Source organism: Cherax quadricarinatus, chromosome 34 (genome assembly GCF_038502225.1).
Source record: "Cherax quadricarinatus isolate ZL_2023a chromosome 34, ASM3850222v1, whole genome shotgun sequence".
Classification (NCBI taxonomy): domain Eukaryota; kingdom Metazoa; phylum Arthropoda; class Malacostraca; order Decapoda; family Parastacidae; genus Cherax; species Cherax quadricarinatus.
The window spans coordinates 19,839,331-19,863,794 of NC_091325.1; the positions used below are offsets into that span (position 1 = coordinate 19,839,331).

At 40.4% G+C, this 24,464-nt stretch overlaps 1 protein-coding gene across 9 annotated transcripts in view; it reads right to left on the minus strand.

Moving 5' to 3' along the window:
* Window positions 1-11,611: 11,611 nt before the first annotated feature.
* LOC128693671 (monocarboxylate transporter 14-like) overlaps window positions 11,612-24,464 on the minus strand; it is a 489,471-nt gene continuing 476,618 nt past the window's right edge. For all 9 annotated transcript variants that reach the window (XM_070091219.1, XM_070091218.1, XM_070091217.1 and 6 more), the window contains one exon: window positions 11,612-13,972. In XM_070091219.1, coding sequence (XP_069947320.1) covers window positions 13,754-13,972 — 219 coding nt within the window. In that variant the 3' untranslated portion in view covers window positions 11,612-13,753. The remainder of the gene's footprint in view (window positions 13,973-24,464) is intronic.

Genomic DNA, 24,464 nt, shown 5'->3' on the forward strand with positions numbered 1-24,464 from the left:
CACATACTCTGCATGCTCTGATCACTTGTCGCACATCTTCCACTGAGTAGGGCATGTTCTTTGATTTGACAAAATGGTACAGGCGTGTAACTCCTGGGTGACACAAAGCCTTGTGGAGAGCTGAGAGTGATTGCAAATCATGACATGCTGCTCCACAGTGGGACCTAGAGAATGCATCAGGTGAGATGTTCTCTTGACCCGGTCGGTACAGAATATCAAAGTCATAACACGATAGTTCCATCCTCCAGCGTAATATCTTGTCATTCTTTATCCTACTTTTGTGCCTCTTGTCGAACATATACATCACGGACCGTTGGTCAGTCCTTATGGTGAAATGTCTACCAGTTAAATAATGCCTCCAGTGGCGAACTGCTTCTATGATGGCCTGGGCTTCCTTTTCTACAGCAGCATAACATTTCTCTGATCCTTGAAAAGTTCTCGAAAAGAAGGCTACTGGTCGTCCTGCCTGAGATAAGACTGCAGCAATGGCAATGTCAGATGCATCCGTTTCCACTTCGAATGGTAGGGACTCATCAATGGCTTGAACTACTGAGTTTTCAATGTCCTGTTTGAGAGTATGGAAAGCAGCTTCTGCTTCCTTTGTCACAGGAAATGTGGTAGCACTCAATGGGCGGACTTTACTTGAATAGTTGTAGATCCATTGTGAGTAATAAGCAAAGAGACCAAGAGTTCTTCGGAGTGACTTTTTGTCTTGAGGCATTGGAAGTTCCCGTAGAGGTCGTAGTCGTTCAGGGTCTGGGAATATTGAACCTCCTTCCACTACATAACCAAGGATGCTAAGCCTTTTAGTTGAAAAAGTGCACTTTTCCTCATTGTAACTGATATTTTTCTTCTTGGCGGCTTCCAAAAACTTATCAAGGTTTGCATCATGTTCCTTCTGGGTCTTGCCACAAATGGTAACATTATCTAAATACGCGTAGGTTCCCATGAGTTGCTCTTCCTGAATGAGTGAATCCATAATTCGTTGGAAGCAGGCTACCCCATTGGTGACTCCAAAAGGGACTCTGGTAAACTGATACAGGCCATCACTAGCCTGAAACGCTGTGTATGGTTTATCTTCATTCCTTATAGGGACTTGATGATAGGCACTCTGCAGATCAATTGTACTAAACACGTAGTACTGAGCAATTTTGTTCACTGTATCGTCAATTCGAGGTAGAGGGTACCCATCAAGAAGTGTAAATTTGTTGATTGTCTCAGAGTAATCGATAGCCAGTCTCCGTTTCCTATAACCATCTTTAACAACAACAACCTGTGCACGCCAAGGGGAATCACTCGGTTCTATAATACCCTCCTTCAGCAGCCTCTGAGTTTCTTTCTCAATGAACATCCGATCCTCATAAGAATAGCGGCGTGACTTAGCTGATATAGGATGGCAATCCGCGGTAAGATTTGCAAACAGCTTTGGTGGGTCTACCCTTAAAGTGCTAAGTCCACAGACAACAAGAGGAGGCAGTTCACCTCCATATGTTAAGGTGACACTACCATGCAGCTTCTGAAAGTCCTGACCAAGGATAACATCAGAGCACAGTTGTGGCAGAATAGCTAAATGTACATCTTGATAATCCTTTCCATTAACTCTGAGATTTACCTTACAAAACCCTAAGGTCTGAATAGAGAGAGATGTTGATGCCATGGAAACGGTACCTGATGAGTGATGTAGAGTCAAGGAGAGCCGTTTAATTAAGTCAAGGTTGATGAAACTCTCTGAGCTGCCACTATCAATAAGACCATCTACTTCTGTTCCTTTGATGAATACTTTCACAACTGCCTTTGACAGTGAATTTGGAGTAGCCGCAGAAGTCACTGTTGCTAGAGTCGCATGATCACTGGAATGTGTGGAGGCACTAGCTCTTGTTGATGCATTAGCACGACATACTTTAGCAAAGTGACCTTTCTTGTGGCATTTATGGCACATTGCTTCACGAGCAGGACACTTTGGACGTGGATGTCTTGAAAAACCACAAAAGAAACACACCGTACCTGCTGCTGCTGTCACTGAGGCAGGTTCCCCAGTAACTTCATTGCAAGAGTCTTGGTCAGGAATTGCAGCACTTACCACTCGAGAAGGCTGAGTGGTACTGTATACTTCAGAATTCTTCTGGGCTGAATCTAGAGCTCTTGCCTGGTCAAAGGCAGCGGCTAAGTCGAGAGTTTTATTCTCCAATAAACGCTGCCTTATTATTGGTGATTGCAGGCCACTGATAAAAGCATCCCTGATGGACTCTTCACAATACTGAGCAGCTGTCACTGCTTGGAAGTGACAGTCCTTACCTAAAATTTTCAGTGCTTGAAAGTATTCCTCTAAGGACTCATCAATCTGCTGGCGGCGAGTTGCAAGGCGATAGCGTGCAAAGATTTCATTTGTAGGTTTAATATACTGAGACTTGAGGGTTTTGATAGCATCTTCGTAGGTATTACACTCAGAAATAGCCTCATATATCTTAGGTGACACAAAATTGATGAGCAGACTTAGTTTATCTAGATCTTCTTTAGGAAGGGCTCCCAAGAAGTTTTCGAAAGTCTTAAACCAGTGCTTCCATTCCTGAGCAGCCGTTGATAAGCTGGGGTCACAGTCTAGCCTCTCAGGTTTCAGTAAACGCTCCATGTTGTGATGTAGTCTAGCGCAGGATCACCACCAGGTAGCCCAAGATTCTATGTTCAATAAATTGTTGTGATAGAAACACAGGCCTTATCTCTAGGCTTTATTGAACATAGAATCTTCATAGTACTTCTGCAACAACAAAATATAATGACTAGTACATCTAATAATGGCTTCTACAGGGATGGTGATGTCTTGCATATGTCATAGGAGAAGAAATACTTTGGGTTTCTTTCGATTTCATTTATAGCTTTTAGTTCTTCCCGCGATTCCTGACTCCTAAAGGATTCTTTTAGCTTAAGTTCGATGCTTGCTATTTCTCTGACCAGTGTCTCCCTGCGCATTTCAGATATATTGACCTCTTTTAGCCGCTCTGTTATTCTTTTCCGTCGCCTGTAAAGGGAGCGCCTGTCTCTTTCTATTTTACATCTACTCCTCCTTTTTCTTAGAGGAATAAGCCTTGTGCATACATCGAGTGCCACCGAGTTAATCTGTTCTAGGCATAAGTTTGGGTCTGTGTTGCTTAGTATATCTTCCCAGCTTATATTGGTTAGGACTTGGTTTACTTGGTCCCACTTTATGGTTTTGTTATTGAAGTTGAATTTGGTGAATGCTCCCTCGTGACTAGTCTCATTTTGTCGGTCTGGGGCTCCTCGCATACATGTCTGAACCTCAATTATGTTGTGATCTGAGTATATTGTTTTTGATATGGTGACATTTCTTATCAGATCATCATTGTTAGTGAATATGAGGTCTAGTGTATTCTTCAGTCTAGTAGGCTCTATTATTTGCTGGTTTAAATTGAATTTTGTGCAGAGATTTAAAAGCTCGTGTGAGTGTGAGTTTTCATCAGAGCTGCCTCCTGGTGTTATTACTGCAACAATATTATTTGCTATATTCCTCCATTTTAGGTGCCTTAAGTTGAAATCCCCCAGGAGCAAGATGTTGGGTGCAGGAGCTGGAAGATTTTCCAGACAGTGGTCAATTTTTAACAGCTGTTCCTGGAATTGCTGGGATGTTGCATCCGGAGGCTTGTAGACTACCACAATGACTAGGTTTTGGTTCTCGACCTTTACTGCTAAAACTTCCACTACGTCATTTGAGGCATTAAGCAGTTCTGTGCAAACAAGTGACTCTGCAATGTACAGGCCAACCCCCCCCCCCCTTTTGCCTGTTCACTCTGTCACATCTGTATAGGTTGTAACCTGGGATCCATATTTCATTGTCCAAGTGATCCTTTATGTGGGTCTCAGTGAAAGCTGCGAACATTGCCTTTGCCTCTGCAAGCAGTCCACGGATGAAAGGTATTTTGTTGTTTGTTGCTGGCTTTAGACCCTGTATATTTGCAAAGAAGAATGTTATCGGGGGTCCACTGGTGGTATTGTTATATTTGGTACTGGGGGGGGGGGGGGTTTCCGGCATGAGTATCTGTATCTGTTGGTTTGGAGTGGAGGCCATCGACTGTGGTTCCACTCCAGGAATGACTGGATTTGGTGTACGATTTCTGCCATTTCCTGCCAGTTTTTTTTCCTTCCTGGCACTAAAAAACCTCTCCCTCTTGAGTGGCTGTGGCTACCCAGGTTTTCCCATGGCCTGGATGTTTTGTATCTTTTTGTCCCCTTTAGATGGTATGCCTGGCAATTTAAGTTATAGCACAGTCTTTCCTGTACTGAAGAGGTACACATTTCAGGGTGAAAAAGCTTACAGGAAGGGAGTTTGCATTTTCCTGTTGTCATATGGGCATGGCATTTTCTAGGGTGGTCATAGTTGCACGTCCCATCTGTTTTTCCAGATTTCCCATGCCAGCAGATACCAAGTGCATAGTATGTGCACAGGCTTGGTTTCCGCTTGCCTTGGGTTTCTGTGACTGTATTCCCTGTTGGTGCATGTTTCCCTGTCTTACTTCTATCCTCCCTAGCACCAACAATGGAGCTCCCACCAGTTGTTTTTGGTAATTTATCCTCACTATTGCTGTTGGAGTCCTCTTGTTTGCTATTTCCTGCGGTATTTCTAGTTTGCAATATTGGTTTTATCTTATCTTTGACTACACTTGTTTCCCTACTATGGCTCCTGTCCCCTATGAGGTCATTTATATGTATTCCTTCCTGCGTATAATTCCCGACTACCTGGACAAAATCTCCAGCTTCACCATTACTGTCTCCCAGGACAGTATCTCCAGCTTCACCATTTGTTTCTTTTTATTTATTCAGTTGATTTCATATTCATTAATTACTTTCAAATTCATTAGGCATAGCAAATTGACTGATGTAATTTAAAAAAATCACATTGCTACTTTACTCTTTCAATTTATTTTTGGCCATCTTTAAATATTTTTTTACTCTCATTAAAACTGACACAAGAATGTCCTGGTCCTGAGAGAAGAATGATGTGACTGCAGAAACATAAAGAGAACATTTTAAAAAACTTCTAGGATTTATTTTTAACCCATTCATTGTCCAGACCCCTCAAAATTAATATCACTCAAAAAAATATCCTCTGAAATGGTAGAGAATCTTCTGTTTTTAAGATAACGACATTGAAAGTACAAAATTTGATCAAAAATTTATATAATTATGTAGGTAAGCAGTCTGGGCACAGTTTACACATATGTGATTTTGCCCACTTTCAGTCTTATTTTAAGCCAGTTCTATTGCTCAGTTCAACCAAATTTGTAGCTGTTTTGCTAGTATGCCTTCTATTGAGTGAACACGAGCAGTTAAGGTAAGATAAGATAAGATTTCATTCGGGTTTTTAACCCCGGAGGGTTAGCCACCCAGGATAACCCAAGAAAGTCAGTGCCTCATCGAGGACTGTCTAACTTATTTCCATTGGGGTCCTTAATCTTGTCCCCCAGGATGTGACCCACACCAGTCGACTAACACCCAGGTACCTATTTGCTGCTAGGTGAACAGGACAACAGGTGTAAAGAAACGTGTCGAAATGTTTCCACCCACCGGGAATCGAACCCGGGCCCCTCCGTGTGTGAAGCGAGAGCTCTAGCCACCAGGCCACCGGGCCACCTATCAGAACTATAAGAACTATCCCATAAACTGCACAGAAATCAGTAATTTGGCCAAGTTTGCACAAAATTAAAAAAAATTAATTTTAAGGATAATTCAAAATATACACCGTAGACATTCCAGACACTAAAACAACATTTCCTTTGTTTATTAATCATGTCCTCAGGTCTCTCCTATATTACATTTGCCTTGTATTTTGAATTCATCATCACAAAAATTCGAAGATTTACCCTTTTTCTCAGATAAAATATAATCAGGAATGATACATTATGATTTACAGAATTCCAATAATAGATTCAGACCTAGTAAAAACTCATAAAACAGACCAGAGGGTGGTAGGAGGCCTTACCCATTCTCAGGAAAATTGAATATAATTGAATATTTCTGCTACTTTGAGCCCAGTTTATAGGCTACCTCTGGTTCTGAGACTAAAATAATGCCTATTTCAGTAGCAGGGAAGTACTACCGTCCTGCCAGATGACTGTGAAACAGAAACCTGTAACTGTTTTACATGATGGTAGGATTGCTGGTGTCTTTTTCTGTCTCATAAACACACTAGATAACAGGGATATCTTGCTACTCCTACTTACACTTTGGTCACACTTCACAGACACGCACATGCATATATATATATACAGTGGACCCCCGCATAACGATGGCATCACATAGCGATTATTTCGCATACCGCCTACTTTAATTGCAAAAATTTTGCCTCACATACCGCTTAAAAACCCGCTTACCGATTTTCCTCCGAGACGCGTCCAATGTGCGGCCTGAGCCACGCTCACATGTTCCGCCGGTGGCATTGTTTACCAGCCAGCCTCCGCGGTAACATCCAAGCATACAATCGGAATATTTCGTATTATTACAGTGTTTTCGGTGCTTTTTCTGGAAAATAAGTGACCATGGGCCCCAAGAAAGCTTCTAGTGCCAACCCTACAGCAATAAGGGTGAGAATTACAATAGAGAAGAAGAAAAAGATCATTGATAAGTATCGCTACTATTGGTGGTACAGCTGCTGCTGCTGCTGCTGCTGTAATGTATATTTCATGTGGTAAAATTTTTTTTTTCATACTTTTGGGTGTCTTGCACGGATTAATTTTATTTCCATTATTTCTTATGGGGAAAATTCATTCACATAACGATTATTTCGCATAACAATTACCCCTCTTGCACGGATTAAAATCGTTAACCGGGGGTCCACTGTATATACATACATCTAGGTTTTTCTCATTTTTCTTCTATTGTCCATGGGGAAGCAGAAAAGAATCTTTCCTCCGTAAGCCATGCGTGTCGTATGAGACGACTAAAATGCCGGGAGCAATGGGCTAGTAACCCCTTCTCCTGTAAACATTTACTAAAAAAGAGAAGAAAAACTTTAGAAAACTGGGATGCTTGAATGTGCATGGATGTAGTGCGGATGACAAGAAACAGATGATTGCTGATGTTATGAATGAAAAGAAGTTGGATGTCCTGGCCCTAAGTGAAAAAAAGCTGAAGGGGGTAGGGGAGTTTCGGTGGGGGGAAATAAATGGGATTAAATCTGGAGTATCTGAGAGAGTTAGAGCTAAGGAAGGGGTAGCAATAATGTTGAAGGATCAGTTATAGAAGGAGAAAAGAGAATATGAATGTGTAAATTCAAGGATTATGTGGATTAAAGTAAAGGTTGGATGCGAAAAGTGGGTCATAATAAGCGTGTATGCACCTGGAGAAGAGAGGAATGTAGAGGAGAGAGAGATGTTGGGAGATGTTAAGTGAATGCATAGGAACTTTGAACCAAGTGAGAGAGTAATTGTGGTAGGGGACCTGAATGCTAAAGTAGGAGAAACATTTAGAGAGGGTGTGGTAGGTAAGTTTGGGGTGCCAGGTGTAAACGATAATGGGAGCCCTTTGATTGAACTTTGTATAGAAAGGGGTTTAGTTACAGGTAACACATATTTTAAGAAAAAGAGGATAAATAAGTATACAAGATAAGATGTAGGGCAAAATGACAGTAGTTTGTTGGATTGTGTATTGGTAGATAAAAGACTGTTGAGTAGACTTCAGGATGTACATGTTTATAGAGGGGCCACAGATGTATCATCACTTTTTAGTTGTAGCTACACTGAGAGCAAAAGGTAGATGGGATACAAGGAGAATAGAAGCATCAGGGAAGAGAGAGGTGAAGGTTTATAAACTAAAAGAGGAGGCAGTTAGGGTAAGATATAAACAGCTATTGGAGGATAGATGGGCTAATGAGAGCATAGGCAATGGGGTAGGTTTAAAAATGTAGTGTTAGAGTGTTCAGCAGAAGTTTGTGGTTACAGGAAAGTGGGTGTGGGAGGGAAGAGGAGCGATGTAAGAGGGTAGTAAGGGAGAAAGAGTTAGCATATGAGAAGTGATGCAAGGAGGGAAGAGTATATGGACAAAAAGAGAGAGGTTAAGAGAGTGGTGAAGCAATGTAAAAAGAGAGCAAATGAGAGAGTGGGTGAGATGTTATCAACAAATTTTGTTGAAAATAAGAAAAAGTTTTGGAGTGAGATTAACAAGTTAAGGGAGCCTAGAGAACAAATGGATTTGTCAGTTAAAAATAGGAGAGGAGAGTTATTAAATGGAGAGTTAGAGGTATTGGGAAGATGGGGACAATATTTTGAGGAATTGTTAAATGTTGATGAAGATAGGGAAGCTGTGATTTCATGTATAGGGCAAGGAAGAATAATATCTTGTAGGAGTGAGGAAGAGCCAGTTTTGAGTGTGGGGGAAGTTCGTGAGGCAGTAGGCAAAATGAAACGGGGTAAGGCAGCTGGGATTGATGGGATAAAGATAATGTTAAAAGCAGGTGGGGATATAGTTTTGGAGTGGTTGGTGCTATTATTTAATAAATGTATGGAAGAGGGTAAGGTACCTAGGGATTGGCAGAGAGCATGCATAGTTCCTTTGTATAAAGGCAAAGGGGACAAAAGAGAGAGTGCAAAAATTATAGGGGAATAAGTCTGTTGAGTATACCTGGTAAAGTGTATGGTAGAGTTATTATTGAAAGAATTAAGAGTAAGACGGAGAATAGGATAGGAGATGAACAAGGAGGCTTTAGGAAAGGTAGGGGGTGTGTGGACCAGGTGTTTACAGTGAAACATGTAAGTGAACAGTATTTGGATAAGGCTAAAGAGGTTTTTGTTGCATTTTCTTGATTTGGAAAAGGCGTATGACAGGGTGGATAGGGGGGCAATGTGACAGATGTTGCAGGTGTATGATATAGGAGGTAGGTTACTGAAAGCAGTGAAGAGTTTTTACGAGGATAGTGAGGCTCAAGTTAGAGTATGTAGGAAAGAGGGAGATTATTTCCCAGTAAAAGTAGGCCTTAGACAAGGATGTGTGATGTCACTGTGGTTGTTTAATATATTTATAGATGGGGTTGTAAGAGAAGTAAATGCGAGGGTCTTGGCAAGAGGCATGGAGTTAAAAGATAAAGAATCACACATAAAGTGGGAGCTGTCACAGTTGCTCTTTGCTGATGACACTGTGCTCTTGGGAGGTTCTGAAGAGAAGTTGCAGAGGTTGGTGGATGAATTTGGTAGAGTATGTAAAAGAAGAAAATTAAAAGTGAATACAGGAACGAGTAAGGTTATGAGGATAACAAAAAGATTAGGTGATGAAAGACTGGATATCAGATTGGAGGGAGAGACTCTGGAGGAGGTGAATGTATTCAAATATTTGGGAGTGGATGTGTCAGCGGATGGGTCTATGAAAGATGAGGTGAATCATAGAATTGATGAGGGGAAAAGGGTGAGCGGAGTCTGTGGAGACAAAGAACTTTGTCCTTGGAGGCAAAGAGGGGAATATATGAGAGTATAGTTTTACCAATGCTCTTATATGAGTGTGAAGCATGGGTGATGAATGTTGCAGTGAGAAGAAGGCTGGAGGCAGTGGAGATGTCATGTCAGGGCAATGTGTGGTGTGAATATAATGCAGAGAATTCGTAGTTTGGAAGTTAGGAGGAGGTGCGGGATTACCAAAACTGTTGTCTAGAGGGCTGAGAAAGGGCTGTTGAGGTGGTTCGGACATGTAGAGAGAATGGAGCGAAGCAGAATGACTTCAAGAGTGTATCAGTCTGTAGTGGAGGGAAGGCAGGGTAGGGGTTGGCCTAGGAAAGGTTGGAGGGAGGGGGTAAAGGAGGTTTTGTGTGCGAGGGGCTTGGACTTCCAGCGGGCATGCGTGAGCCTGTTTGATAGGAGTGAATGGAGACAAATGGTTTTTAATACTTGACGTGTTGTTGGAGTGTGAGCAAAGCAACATTTATGAAGGGATTCAGGGAAACCAGCATGCCAGACTTGAGTCCTGGAGATGGGAAGTACAGTGCCTGCACTCTGAAGGAGGGGCGTTAATATTGCAGTTTAAAAACTGTAGTGTAAAGCACCCTTCTGGCAAGACAGTGATGGAGTGAATGATGGTGAAAGTTTTTCTTTTTCAGGCCACCCTGCCTTGGTGGGAATCAGCCAGTGTGTTAATAAATAAAATAAATATTCTATTATATAAAATGATACGAAGAAACGGCCAATAAAACCATAAAAACTATCTAGAAAACACTTTGACTTTGCTGTTTTAACCCTTAAACTGTCCACACATAGATCTACGTTCACTCACGTAGCACATAAGAAAGCATGTAAAATCGAGCATAGATCTACGTTCGGAGCGCTACGCGAGTGAACATAGGTCTACGTTTGGACAGTTTAAGGGTTAAACCAAACACAAGGTCAGTTTTGCTTTTCCCATTATGCACCACATGGGGCAGAATTTCCTGTATACTGTGTACACTCACTGCAGACTCAATCTCTCATATCTAAGCCAAAATTTACCACTCACAGCTTATCTGAAGGAGGTGTGCTCAAAATGTAGATCAACATGAGAGACTCTGGCATCACTAATACAGATTTATGTTATGGATAGTTATTATTAAAATCATATTTTAATCCTAGAGGGACTAGTACCGAACTTGCACACGAAAATCACTCACTACGAAAGCAAAAGACTTGGCAGACGATGCACCATCCCCCCAATGAAAAGCAGGGGTGTCATTAGCACGTTAAGAGACCATACAATAAGTGTCAGGGGCCCGAGACTGTTCAACTGCCTCCCAGCACACATAAGAGGGATTACCAACAGACCCCTGGCAGTCTTCAAGCTGGCACTGGACAAGCACCTAAAGTCAGTTCCTGATCAGCCGGGCTGTGGCTCGTACGTTGGTTTGCGTGCAGCCAGCAGCAACAGCCTGGTTGATCAGGCTCTGATCCACCAGGAGGCCTGGTCACAGACCAGGCCGCGGGGGCGTTGACCCCCGGAACTCTCTCCAGGTAAACTCCAGGTAAACACTAAACCCGTAGTATTATACAGCGCCTGTGGGGGGATGTGGAAGGCATTCAGGTTTAATTCAGGGAACTGGAGCACAGATCCAATTCCCTAGATCAAGAGCCCCTCACCAGCATCAAGGAACCTTCCTTGAGGGGTGTTATGGATAGTGAATAGCTTAAATTAGTGTTGCTCCATTCAGCCAAGTAAACCCAGCCTATGGCCAGAAATATATGTAAACTGCACCTTAGGTAACTTTTTTGAAGACATAAAATACTGAAAACATTATAAAAATTTATAATAATACTTTAGTGTATATTTACCTTTGTACATATCCTAAGAAACTGGTTCTGAAGTAGATAAAAATGAGGGTTTTCTTTCCATTCATTGCAAACTCTTAACTTGGAAAATATACATTACATAATTTGGGCTTGCCTCTACATTTTATGAATTATTATTATTATAATAAAAAAGAAGCGCTAAGCCACAAGGGCTATACAGCGAACATTTTATGAAGTAACCTAATGGAGTTTATATGGAAACTATAAATTATTATGTGGCCCAGACACAATCCGAAAATTAAATGCTAAACAAAAAGCACTACTTATTAATTATATATGGTAAGGATATGTCAAAAGTTGTATACTGTACTTTTCATTTTTATTATTACTCATAAATATAATGTTCTGCAACAAAAATAACACAAAAGTTTTTAAAATTGAATTAGCAGATAGTCAAATATTGTGTACTGCACATTCATTTAAAATGTGGTATTATTGCAGTTTAGTTTATAAAACTAACTTAACTTGATTTTGTTCAATAAATGTTCATATAGTGCACAGTACTGTAAACAAACTGATATGCCAATAAATAGATCATGTAATGCCTAAGTGATATTACTGCATGACTAACTTGATGCACTGCAAAATTAGCAATTTTCCTTGCAAGCATAATCAATAAGTTAATTTATAGTAAGTGCATAAATATTTTTCACTGTTTTCCTACCATACAATGGATTGCATAGTATGGTAACAAAAAATAATTCATTTTTTTTGTAAATCTGAAAAATGCTTTACATTCATACCATACTTTACTTTCAATAAAATATTACCTGGAAAGAAGCCCCCCTCTTGTGTTAAAGTTTAAAATCTTGATATAAGGTTTTACCTTATAAAAAAGTTGGCCATTATATGCATAAACTCTTAACACATATACAGTACTAATGTAATACATTACACAGAACTAGAGTAACTATTATTATGGACACAATAAAATTGTGTTTTCTGTAAAACAGAGCAGCATGACACATAAACAAAATATGGTAGCTACTGGTAATTTGTATATACTGTACTTTAATACTCACCACTGCTGGAAAACTAAAAGGGATGGTTACTATGCATATTTCATACCCTTTGTCAAGCTATATATTTGTAATTTAACTTATTCTGCTTGGGTGTTCTAACTATTTGTGATGTCCTAAACAAATCTACTAGGTATGCTCAGACTTTTCTTTGGTATCATAAGTGGGGTCATCAAAATTAATCCCAAAGTATCCTGACTTTCATATATGCTGAAGCAAATGTTTTAACTTGTTTTATCTCTCACCAAAGAGAAGACAGTGCCTCCCCTTCCCCCCCCCCAAGACGAGTTTAGGTTTTTCAGGCTAAATGGTATATCCCACTCCTCTGACCTGTTAATGCATAGAGCATGACACAATGATGATTATCCTTCTTGTGCCTCAAGTGTTCTCTGTGTTTTGTGCAGTAACCGTTAACAGTGTTTAAGATTGTGCTGCACACAATGTCTATAAGTGTGCAAATGACCACACCATGTGGTGTGCAAACTAGTGCTAACAATTCTTACTTTCCTAAACTGATGGTATATGTATAGAGGATGTTTGACCATTTACATCATTTTCATTTTACCGCAAGGATACTGATTTTGGAGATTTCAATTACGTACTTTGCACTACATCACAGCATACATGAAGAGGGTCTTTTGCATTACATTTTAGTGAACTCAAGCTGATAAGAAAAATACAAATTTAATATGAAATCATATATGATAAAAAATCTATATACAGTACAGTATATATATATATATATATAAAAAAATATTTGGAAGGTCAGGTAGTCACAGTTGAGTTTCTTCAAAAGATTATTCATTTAAATTACACTATATTTAAGGAATGTTTTTACAATAAACTGAATAGGTTGTAGCAAGGCCTAATTTTCTTAGTTTTCCCAATAATTTTTGATAAATAAAAAATCACTAGTGTAAATATTTCCACAACTAGCTTTGAGAATCCGTGATAAAAACCTATTATGTATTCTGCATACTGGATGTAATAACTTAGTTAACATATGTGGCTTACAATACCCAAAGTTCACAATATATTCCAGTGTCAAAACCAAATAATACTTACATCCATTTTATTTCAATAGTTGCATAAATTTCCTTATCTTCAGCAGGTACCTCAAAGTTACAAAGTTTTCTGCAAGCACTTATAACTTGTTAAGTTTTTGAAACTGTACACAATGAAAGACTAGCATTTATTAATTGCAATAGACCTTTAAAATATAAAGCAAATCAATTCAGTTTCATCTCGTATTGCAACCATTTATTTTTTCCCCCTAAACCAACACTTGAGTATAAGAATGCTCACACTGAGTAGTCTTCTCTTCTCAGTGAGATTATATTAACTAAGATTTCTATGAACAAAATATTACTTCTTGAATGTCAAAGTGTATTTAATTGGACTATACACTTTTCAAGAACCTGTATTAGCTCACAGAGATGAGACATTCTCCTTTTCTTTTTCATTCTGAGTGGCATCGAGCCTAATTTTATTTTCGCCTGACTCTTGGAGTATGATTGTAGAGTCTTTAGGTTTGATGTCGAGAACAATGCCTACACCTTCTCCTGTATCTGGAGACACACCAGCTGAGTCACTCTCTTCCTCCTCTGGCACAGCTGCTAAGTACTCTTCATTTGTTGTGTACCGCACCTGCATCACGTAATAAAACTGGATATTATCTATTAATAACACTGTAATAATTAAATTACGTACTTAGATCAAGTTCTTTCACAAGCATGAAAAGTAAAATATAATGTAAATTCCGTAAAAGATGTACACAGGCAGTCCCCACTCAACAAAAAATGTTTATAAAGCAATTTTTTGAAAAGCGAATCACATTTATATAATAAACTTAGTTACAGAATTAAAATATGCAACAGGGGGAAAAAAAAAATGGCCCTAAAACACAAGAAAAATATACCAAGAAATATAAAATACTTTGCAGTAAATGTATACAAGCAACTGAATACCATGCAATGAAAAGCTGGATCACGAGCCCCACTACTGGTATTAGCCACACATTTACCAGCAAGACCCATGTTTTTGTGGCAGGGCAATCTTCGAGTCACATAAACTGTCATGTGGGATCCAAGATGATATCCATTGCTGTAAACAAGCAATGCACAGTGCTCTGAATGCAGTTCAGCCTTCACCTTGCTTATCAAGCTCCCACTCACATGACAACTGTATCCCTTGATTATTCTGATTTCCTTGGATATCAAAAAGAATTCCTCCCATTGTAAGATTATTATTATTATAACTACTACAGTATTATTATTTATCACCATCACTATTTTTTCTTTTTGCCAAAATAGTACAGTGGACCCCCGCCTTACGATCAGCTTCCAATGCGACCAATTATGTAAGTGTATTTATGTAAGTGCTTTTGTACGTGTATTTTTGGGGGTCTGAAACGGACTAATCTAATTCACAATATTCCTTATGGGAACAAATTCATTCGGTAACGGCACCTGAACATACTTCTGGAATGAAATTATATCGTAAGGCAGGGGTCCACTGTATTTCATATTCAGAATTTGTATTACAGTGGAACTTCGGTTGTCAACCTCTTTACTTGTCGAATAAATTGGTTTCTGAACAAGAAATTCAAGAAAAAATGTCCTGATTTTCTTATGTACTCTTGGTTGTTGACTGACAACGAGAATGGTTTGGGTCATGTGCTCAATTGCCACTCATGGCCTTTTTACTTATGGATCGCAGCAGTGTTTCCAGACAGCATCGTGTGAGGGCATTTACTGTCTTCGGCTAGCATTTTTTACTGCTGAATTGTATGCCATTCTTGCAGCACCTATCTGTATTGCATCTTTGCCTGTGTCATCATTTGTGGTTGTTTCAGACTCCCTTAGTGCTTTACAGGCTATACAAAAGTTTGATACACCTCACCCCCTAGCTCTGTATGCAACTTTGGTTACGCTGTACAGTGGACCCCCGCATAACGATGGCATCGCATAGCGATTTTTCCGCATAACGATTACTTTTATCGCAAAATTTTTGCCCCGCATACCGATTAAAAACCCGCATACCGATTTTCGTCCGAGACGCGTCCAATGTGCCCTCAGCCAGCCTCACATGTGCCGCTCCGTCCCATTGTTTACCAGCCAGCCTCCGCGGTAACATCCAAGCATACACTCGGAATATTTCGTATTATTACAGTATTTTCGGTGCTGTTTCTGGAAAATAAGTGACCATGGGCCCCAAGAAAGCTTCTAGTGCCAACCCTACACCTCAAAGGGTAAGAATTACTATAGAGATGAAGAAAGAGATAATTGATAAGTATGAAAGTGGAGTGCGTATAGCCGACCTAGTCAAGCTGTACAAGAAACCCCAATCAACCATCGCTACTATTGTGGGCACCAGAAAGACAATCAAGGAAGCTGTTCTTGCCAAAGGTTCAACTGTGTTTTCGAAACAAAGATCGCAATTGATGGAAGATGTTGAGAGACTCTTATTGGTGTGGATAAATGAAAAACAGCTAGCAGGAGATAGCGTCTCTCAAGCGATCATATGTGAAAAGGCTAGGAAGTTGCATGACGATTTAATTAAAAAAATGCCTGCAACTAGTGATGATGTGAGTGAATTTAAGGCCAGCAAAGGTTGGTTTGAGAGATTTAAGAAGCGTAGTGGCATACATAGTGTGATAAGGCATGGTGAGGCTGCCAGTTCGGACCACAAAGCGGCTGAAAAATATGTGCAGGAATTCAAGGAGTACATAGAAACTGAAGGACTGAAACCTGAACAAGTGTTTAATTGTGATGAAACAGGCCTGTTCTGGAAGAAAATGCCAAGCAGGACCTACATTACTCAGGAGGAAAAGGCACTCCCAGGACATAAGCCTATGAAAGACAGGCTTACTTTGTTGATGTGTGCCAATGCTACTGGTGATTGCAAAGTGAAGCCTTTATTAGTGTATCACTCTGAAACTCCCAGAGCGTTCAGGCAAAAGAATGTCCTCAAGGATAATTTGTGTGTGCTGTGGAGGGCAAACAGTAAGGCATGGGTCACTAGGGAATTTTTCTATAACTGGTTACACCATGCATTTGCCCCCAATGTGAAAAATTACCTAACTGAAAAGAAATTAGAACTTAAGTGCCTCCTGGTGTTAGACAATGCCCCTGGTCATCCTACAGACGTGTCAGAGCGACTTTATGGGGACATGAGCTTCATTAAGGTGAAGTTTTTGCCTCCTAATACCACTCCTCTCCTGCAGCCCATGGACCAGCAGGTTATTGCAAACTTCAAGAAACTGTACACAAAAGCTCTGTTTGAAAGGTGCTTTGTAATGACCTCAGAAACTCAACTGACTCTAAGAGAGTTTTGGAGAGATCACTTTAATATCCTCAATTGTGTAAACCTTATAGGTAAGGCTTGGGAGGAAGTGACAAAGAGGACCTTGAACTCTGCTTGGAAGAAACTGTGGCCAGAATGTGTAGACAAAAGGGATTTTGAAGGGTTTGAGGCTAACCCTGAGAATCCTGTGCCAGTTGAGGAATCCATTGTGGCATTGGGAAAGTCCTTGGGGTTGGAGGTTAGTGGGGAGGATGTGGAAGAGTTGGTGGAGGAGGACAATGAAGAACTAACCACTGATGAGCTCATAGATCAACTTCAACAGCAAGAGGCCACACCTGAGGAAACTGGTTCAGAGGAGGGGAGAGAGAAATTGAAGAAGTTGCCTACTTCAAAGATTAAGGAAATCTGTGCAAAGTGGCTTGAAGTGCAAACCTTCATGGATGAAAATCACCCTCACACAGCTATTGCAAGCCGTGCTGGTGATTATTACACTGACAATGTTGTGAAACACTTTAGGCAAGTCATAAAGGAACGAGAGGTACAGGCCACTATGGACAGATATCTTGTGCGAAAGAAGTCCAGTGACTCTGAAGCTGGCCCTAGTGGCATTAAAAGAAGAAGGGAAGTAACCCCAGAAAAGGACTTACTACCTCAAGTCCTAATGGAAGGGGATTCCCCTTCTAAACACTAACACACTCTCTCCCCTCCTCCCATCCCATCAATCATCACCAGATCTTCAATAAAAGTAAGTGTCATTTAATTGTGCATGCCTTTTTCAGTTTGTGTGTATTAAAATTAACATTTCATGTGGTAAAAAAAATTTTTTTTCATACTTTTGGGCGTCTTGCACGGATTAATTTTATTTCCATTATTTCTTATGGGGAAAATTCATTCGCATAACGATTATTTCGCATAACGATGAGCCCTCTTGCACGGATTAAAATCGTTAACCGGGGGTCCACTGTATCTCTACCAAACATAAAGATATTGTTTTTTGTTGGGTCCCTGGTCATGTTGACGTTCAGGTCAATGAACAGGCAGACACTGCTGTGCGGTCAGCAGTACATGACCTTCCAGTTTCATATAGAGGTGTTCCATTCACGGACTATTTTGCTGTTATAGCTACCCACCTTCACACCCGTTGGCAACAACACTGGTCTGCTCTGCTCAATAACAAACTTCGTTCTATTAACCCTTTCAGGGTCCAAGGCCCAAATCTGGAGTCACGCACCAGTGTCCAAGAATTTTCAAAAAAAAAATTTGTTATTTTTTCTTATGAAATCGTAGAGAATCTTTTTGTGAAGGTAATAAAACAAAAAGTACGAAATTTGGTGGAAAATTGACGAAATTATGCCCTCGCGAATTTTGATGTGTCAGCGATATTTACGAATCGGCGATTTTGCCGACTTTGACTCCGATTTTAGGCCAATTACAATATTCAAATCAACCAAATTCTTAGCTATTTCACTAGTATTACTTCTATTCTATCGATTGAGCACAAGAAATCGCCAAGTCAACTGTTTCAACTACAAAATAAAGTGATCGGAAATTGTTAATTTGGCCAATTTAACACAAAGTTCAAAATATTCCAATTTCAAAATAGGGTCCAGAATGAACAATGTAGGCATTCCTGGCACTAAACTAACATTTCCTCTGTTCATTAGTTATGTTTTGAGGCTTTACAAATAAATTCCATTTTGATTTTTTATTCACATAATGAATTTTTATTCACACCAAAAAATAGAAGATTTACTGTTATGCAATACTGTAATAATTGTATAAATATCATCACCATATTTGTGAATGTATATCAGACCCACCAGCTGACGTGTATTAGACGTGTGAGGTCGTTTGTTTACTCGTGAATATCGGCAAAAATTTAACATTTCCGCTACTTTGAGCTCAGTTTCAAGCCATTTCCAATGCTAAAACCAATCAAAATCATCTCTATTTCTGTAATATGTCTTCCATTCTATCAAATGAGACCAAGAAATCGCAAATACAACTATAAAAAACATACGAAAAAACACTGCAAAGTTGCTGTTTTAATCGAAAAATCATGATTTCATTTTTTTTCTCTCATTATACACAGTGTGCTGCAGGATCTGTTTTATGTAGTGCACACATACCACATAGATGTATTCTCTCATATCTAGGCCCAAATGTACCACTCACAGTTTATCAGAGTGAGCTGAGCTCATGGCGTAGATCTACGGTTTGGACCCTGAACGTAAAGCCGTAGATCTACGGGACGGACCCTGAAAGGGTTAAACTGAGTATAGGTTACTGGCCGTCTTCTTGTCATCAGTGTCGAGGTTGGGAGACTACTCTCTCCTGCCTTCGCATTGGCCACACTCGTCTTACTCGTGGATATCACATGGAGAGGCGCCCTGCTCCTCTCTGTGAGAATTGTCATGTTCCAGTATCGGTCAGCCACATTCTGTTAGACTGCCCACTTTATCAGTGAGCACGCAGAATTTACCTCCAACGTCGTCTTCGCTCTGCTGCTCTCTTTCTTTACCTTCCCTTCTTGCTGATGGACCCACCTTTCATATGGACTCTCTGACTGACTTTTTGACAACAACTGACTTACTCCACAAACTCCGATGATGATACCTTGAGCCCTTTCTACCTCAATCTCTTGCTACCCTCTACCCCCCCCCCCCACTATCCCCTGCCCCACTGTTTTCTATAACCTACTAATCATCCCTTCCCCCTTCTGCCGCCCGATACCCTCGCTTCCTTCCCTGCAGCGCTGTATAGCCCTTGTGGTTTAGCGCTTCTTTTTTATTATAATAATAATTTACTTATGGATATTGCTCCTACTCACTGTCCAAGCTTGGAAAATAAGTTGTTGGAGGAGTTCAGCTTTATAACTGTTAAGTTAAAGGACACAAGTGCAACTAATGTGACATTTTATTGTGGCAACGTTTCGCTCTCCAGGAGCTTTATCAAGCCATTACAAACAATACATGGACACAGAGGGTATATAAAGGCTCAGAGTGAGGTGCAATATTAGTGAGGTACCATATCGATGTTCACTAGTGGTAGTAGTAGTAGTAGTAGTAGTGACAAAAATAATACAATATGGCAGAGCAAATAATTCGTACATGAGTAGAAGGATATAAAAGCTATTACTTGGGTAACATAAAAATAGGTTGGACAAATATAGACTGGAAAGAGGCAGGTAGTTTCAGTGTCCACTCTCTGTAATGTGCCTTGTGTAGTATAACAGGAGAGACTATGTGATGGCAGGGTTTACTGTTTTCAGGAGGATTCTTGCTAAGACTTCGGAGATGGTGAAGCTGCCGTTGTTTTGTTTAATTGTATTTGAAACAGCGATCAGTGCTGATTCGAGGCACTTGCGTCTGCGGAAATTAGTTTCTTTAATCACTAATTGGGTGTCTCTAAATTTCATGAGATGATTGGTGGAATTTCGGTTGTCTATGTTCCCCATCAGTAAAATGGGTACCTGGGTGTTAGTCGACTGGTGTGGGTCGCATCCTGGGACACTGACCTAATTTGCCCGAAATGCAGAGCATAACAAGGGAGTTTCTATATAGTAGTATGTCATTGTTGTCAGCTAGGACTGTATACCTTGTACATGTACTTGTAGTAAATAAAGATATTATTATTATTATTATTATTATTATTATTATTATTATACATGCGTAAATGTGTTCATCGAGGCGGGTGTCGAGGGTTCTTGCTGTTTCACCTACGTAGATCTTGTCACAGCCTCCACAGGGTATAGTGTAAACTCCTGCATTGACTGGTTCGTGGTGCTTGGATTTTGTCCTGGTTAGATCCTTTATTGAAGTGCTAGAAGCGATGGCGACTCTGGTGTTAGCATGTGAAAGTACTTTTGAGACGTTTAGTGCAACCTGGCTGTTGGGAAGAATTATAACTTTGTTGGGAGTGGTGTTGATGCATGGAGAATTAATGATCTGAAGAGCTCTTTTCTTGCAGTCTTTGATGAAAAAAGAAGGAAAATGTACTCAGTGAATGTTTGGTGAATGTATGTACATTCCTCGTCAAGAAACTCAGGACTACAAATTTGGTATGCTCTTAGGAAAAACCCGATGATGATGCCTCTTTTGGTCTTGGTATTTTGACTGGAATAGAAGTGTGTGAGATCATTTTTATTGGTGGGTTTCCGATAAACTTGAAATCTTAGGTTGTTGTCTACTTTGTGAATGAGGACGTCGAGGAAAGGTAGCTTGTCATTTGACTCTTCTTCTAGTGTAAACTGGATCGCCGGTTCAACTGCGTTGAGCCTTGCCTGAAGATTCCGTACATCAAAACGTTTGGGAGTTATTACGAGGACGTTGTCCACGTAACGTAACCAAGTGACGCTTGAAGGGATGATGTTGGCGAAGTGTTCGGACTCTAGGTGTTCCATGTATAAGTTGGCTAGGATGGCACTGATGGGGGACCCCATTCCCATGCCGAAGGTTTGTTTGTAGAGCTTGTTATTGAAAGAAAAACAGTTGAAATTAACGTCAGGAATAGGCAGTGCTCCACACAAACTAGCCGGAGTTCTTGCTAAACATCTTTCCTGCCTTCTGGGGACCATCAGCCCCGCTCATCTTAAACACTCAGGCGACCTTCTCAACCGCATCCGAAACCTCTCCATCCGTAACAAGAAACTAAGCAGTTTGGACATGACTTCCCTCTTCACAAAAGTACCTACCAAAAAAGCCATCGAGGTTCTACGACGTAAAGTCAATCAGGACCTTAATCTTCCTTTACCTCCCGAAGATTTTGTTGATTGAACTCTGTGTTAATTTCAACTGTTTTTCTTTCAATAACAAGCTCTACAAACAAACCTTCGGCATGGGAATGGGGTCCCCCATCAGTGCCGTCCTAGCCAACTTATACATGGAACACCTAGAGTCCGAACACTTCGCCAACATCATCCCTTCAAGCGTCACTTGGTTACGTTACGTGGACGACGTCCTCGTAATAACTCCCAAACATTTTGATGTACGGAATCTTCAGGCAAGGCTCAACGCAGTTGAACCGGCGATCCAGTTTACACTAGAAGAAGAGTCAAATGACAAGCTACCTTTCCTCGACGTCCTCATTCACAAAGTAGACAACAACCTAAGATTTCAAGTTTATCGGAAAACCACCAATAAAAATGATCTCACACACTTCTATTCCAGTCAAGATACCAAGACCAAAAGAGGCATCATCATCGGGTTTTTCCTAAGAGCATACCGAATTTGTAGTCCTGAGTTTCTTGACGAGGAATGTACATTTACCAAACATTCACTGAGTTACATTTTCCTTCTTTTTTCATCAAAGACTGCAAGAAAAGAGCTCTTCAGATCATTAATTCTCCACGCATCAACACCACTCCCAACAAAGTTATAATTCTTCCCAACAGCCAGGTTGCACTAAACGTCTCAAAAGTACTTTCACATGCTAACACCAGAGTCGCCATCGCTTCTAGCACTTCAATAAAGGATCTAACCAGGACAAAATCCAAGCACCACGAACCAGTCAATGCAGGAGTTTACACTATACCCTGTGGAGGCTGTGACAAGATCTACGTAGGTGAAACAGCAAGAACCCTCGACACCCGCCTCAATGAACACATTTACGCATGTAGGAACGATAACTTGAACAACGCCTGTGTACAACACCGAAATTCCACCAATCATCTCATGAAATTTAGAGACGCCCAATTAGTGATTAAAAAAACTAATTTCCGCAGACGCAAGTGCCTCGAATCAGCACTGATCGCTGTTTCAAATACAATTAAACAAAACAACGGCAGCTTCACCATCTCCGAAGTCTTAGCAAGAATCCTCCTGAAAACAGTAAACCCTGCCATCACATAGTCTCTCCTGTTATACTACACAAGGCACATTACAGAGAGTGAACACTGAAACTACCTGCCTCTTTCCAGTCTATATTTGTCCAACCTATTTTTATGTTACCCAAGTAATAGCTTTTATATCCTTCTACTCATGTACGAATTATTTGCTCTACCATATTGTATTATTTTTGTTACTACTACTACTACTACTACTACTAGTGAACATCGATATGGTACCTCACTAATATTGCACCTCACTCTGAGCCTTTATATACCCTCTGTGTCCATGTATTGTTTGTAATGGCTTGATAAAGCTCCTGGAGAGCGAAACGTTGCCACAATAAAATGTCACATTAGTTGCACTTGTGTCCTTTTACTTTACATATTGTCGGTAATTCTACCAACTTTATTACAACTGTTAAGTTCTTGCCTCCTAATGCCACTCCTCACATCCAACCCATTGACCAGCAGGTCATTTCTAACTTCAAGAAATTCTACACCAAAACACTTCTTGAAAGATGCTTTGAAATCACTTCAGAAACAAATTTAACCCTCAGGGAGTTCTGGAAGGACCATTTCAATATCCTCACCTGTAAATAACAAAAAGGCACAATACCGTGACTGGAACGATACACAAACGTCTACGGTGGGGATGCCCGGGTGTTGTGCATGTGTCATTTCATCCTGTCGGTATTATATACAATTCTTGTACTACTACTACTACTACTACTACCACTACTACTACCTCCACCTCTTCCTGCCTATATATAGCCGTTCTGCTCCTCCTCTGTTAGTGTGACTTTGTCAATGGTCCAAGTCGGACCGAAACGTCGTCGTAAGCTTCTGTCTTTTATGTGCGGGTTATTTGTGTATCCTCACCTGCTTGAGGCTTACAGACAAAGCCTGGGGGAATGTCTTCCAGGACCATGCAGTCAGCATGGAAGAAATTGTACCCTGATTTTGTGGCAACTAGGGATTTTGAAAGCTTTGAAGATGAGTCTGAGGCAGTAGAGGATATTGTGTCCCTGTGGAAGATGATGTGGAGGAGTTGGTGGAGGAGCACAGAAATGAACTCGCCAAAGAGCTTGTAAACCTTCAGAAGGAGCAGCAACAGATTGCAGTGAAGGAGCTGTCATCAGAGGAAGAGGAGGGAAGGGATGACATGCCCAATGCACTTGTCAAGGACAGTTGCCTCACATATTAATAGAAGGTGGCTCTCCTTCCAAGCAGTTACATACCCACCCTCCTCTCCTCCACCTCTTGCTTCCAGTATGCCATTAGTTTTCCTCTGGCAGGTAAGAGGCAGTTAAATTTTCATTTACTGTACAGTATTTCAGTTAAAGTTCTTTTAGTATTCATTTTTACAGTTTTATGTAGTATGTTAGTATAATAATTTATTAAAAATGTACTGTCATTTGGGGTCTGGAATGGATTAATTCTAGTTACATTATTCTTTATGGGAAGAATTGCTTCGGGTGTCTTCCATTTAGGTTGTCGAATTGACATCTGGGCAAATTAAATTCGACAACCGAGGTTCCACTGTACAGTAAGTCCCCACTTATATGGCAGGTTAGGCTCCAGGCTGCTGCTGGAAGGCAGATATCGCCAGAAAGCAGAACGCCATTTTCTCCACTTATAAATGCATACAAATGCCAGATTACAAATTTACACTAACATATATTAAGCTAACAGTAGAACTAGGCATTAAAAAACAATAAAAAGTAAAATACATACATAGTACATTCGTTACTTACCTTAAAATATTTGTAGTCTTAATGTAGGGTAAGAGGTGAGTAGTATTTATTTTTAGGAAGTCAGGTGTAGGTAGCCTACCTACATAGCTATATGATATATGACCCTTTCAGGGTTTCTGACATACTAGTACATCTTATGCGCCAGGGCTATTGACATACTAATACGCATAAATTCTAGCGCCTTCAAATCAAGCAGGAAAAGGCAGGTAGGCCTAGATGTGAGAGAATGGGTCTGCGTGGTCAGTGTGCGCAC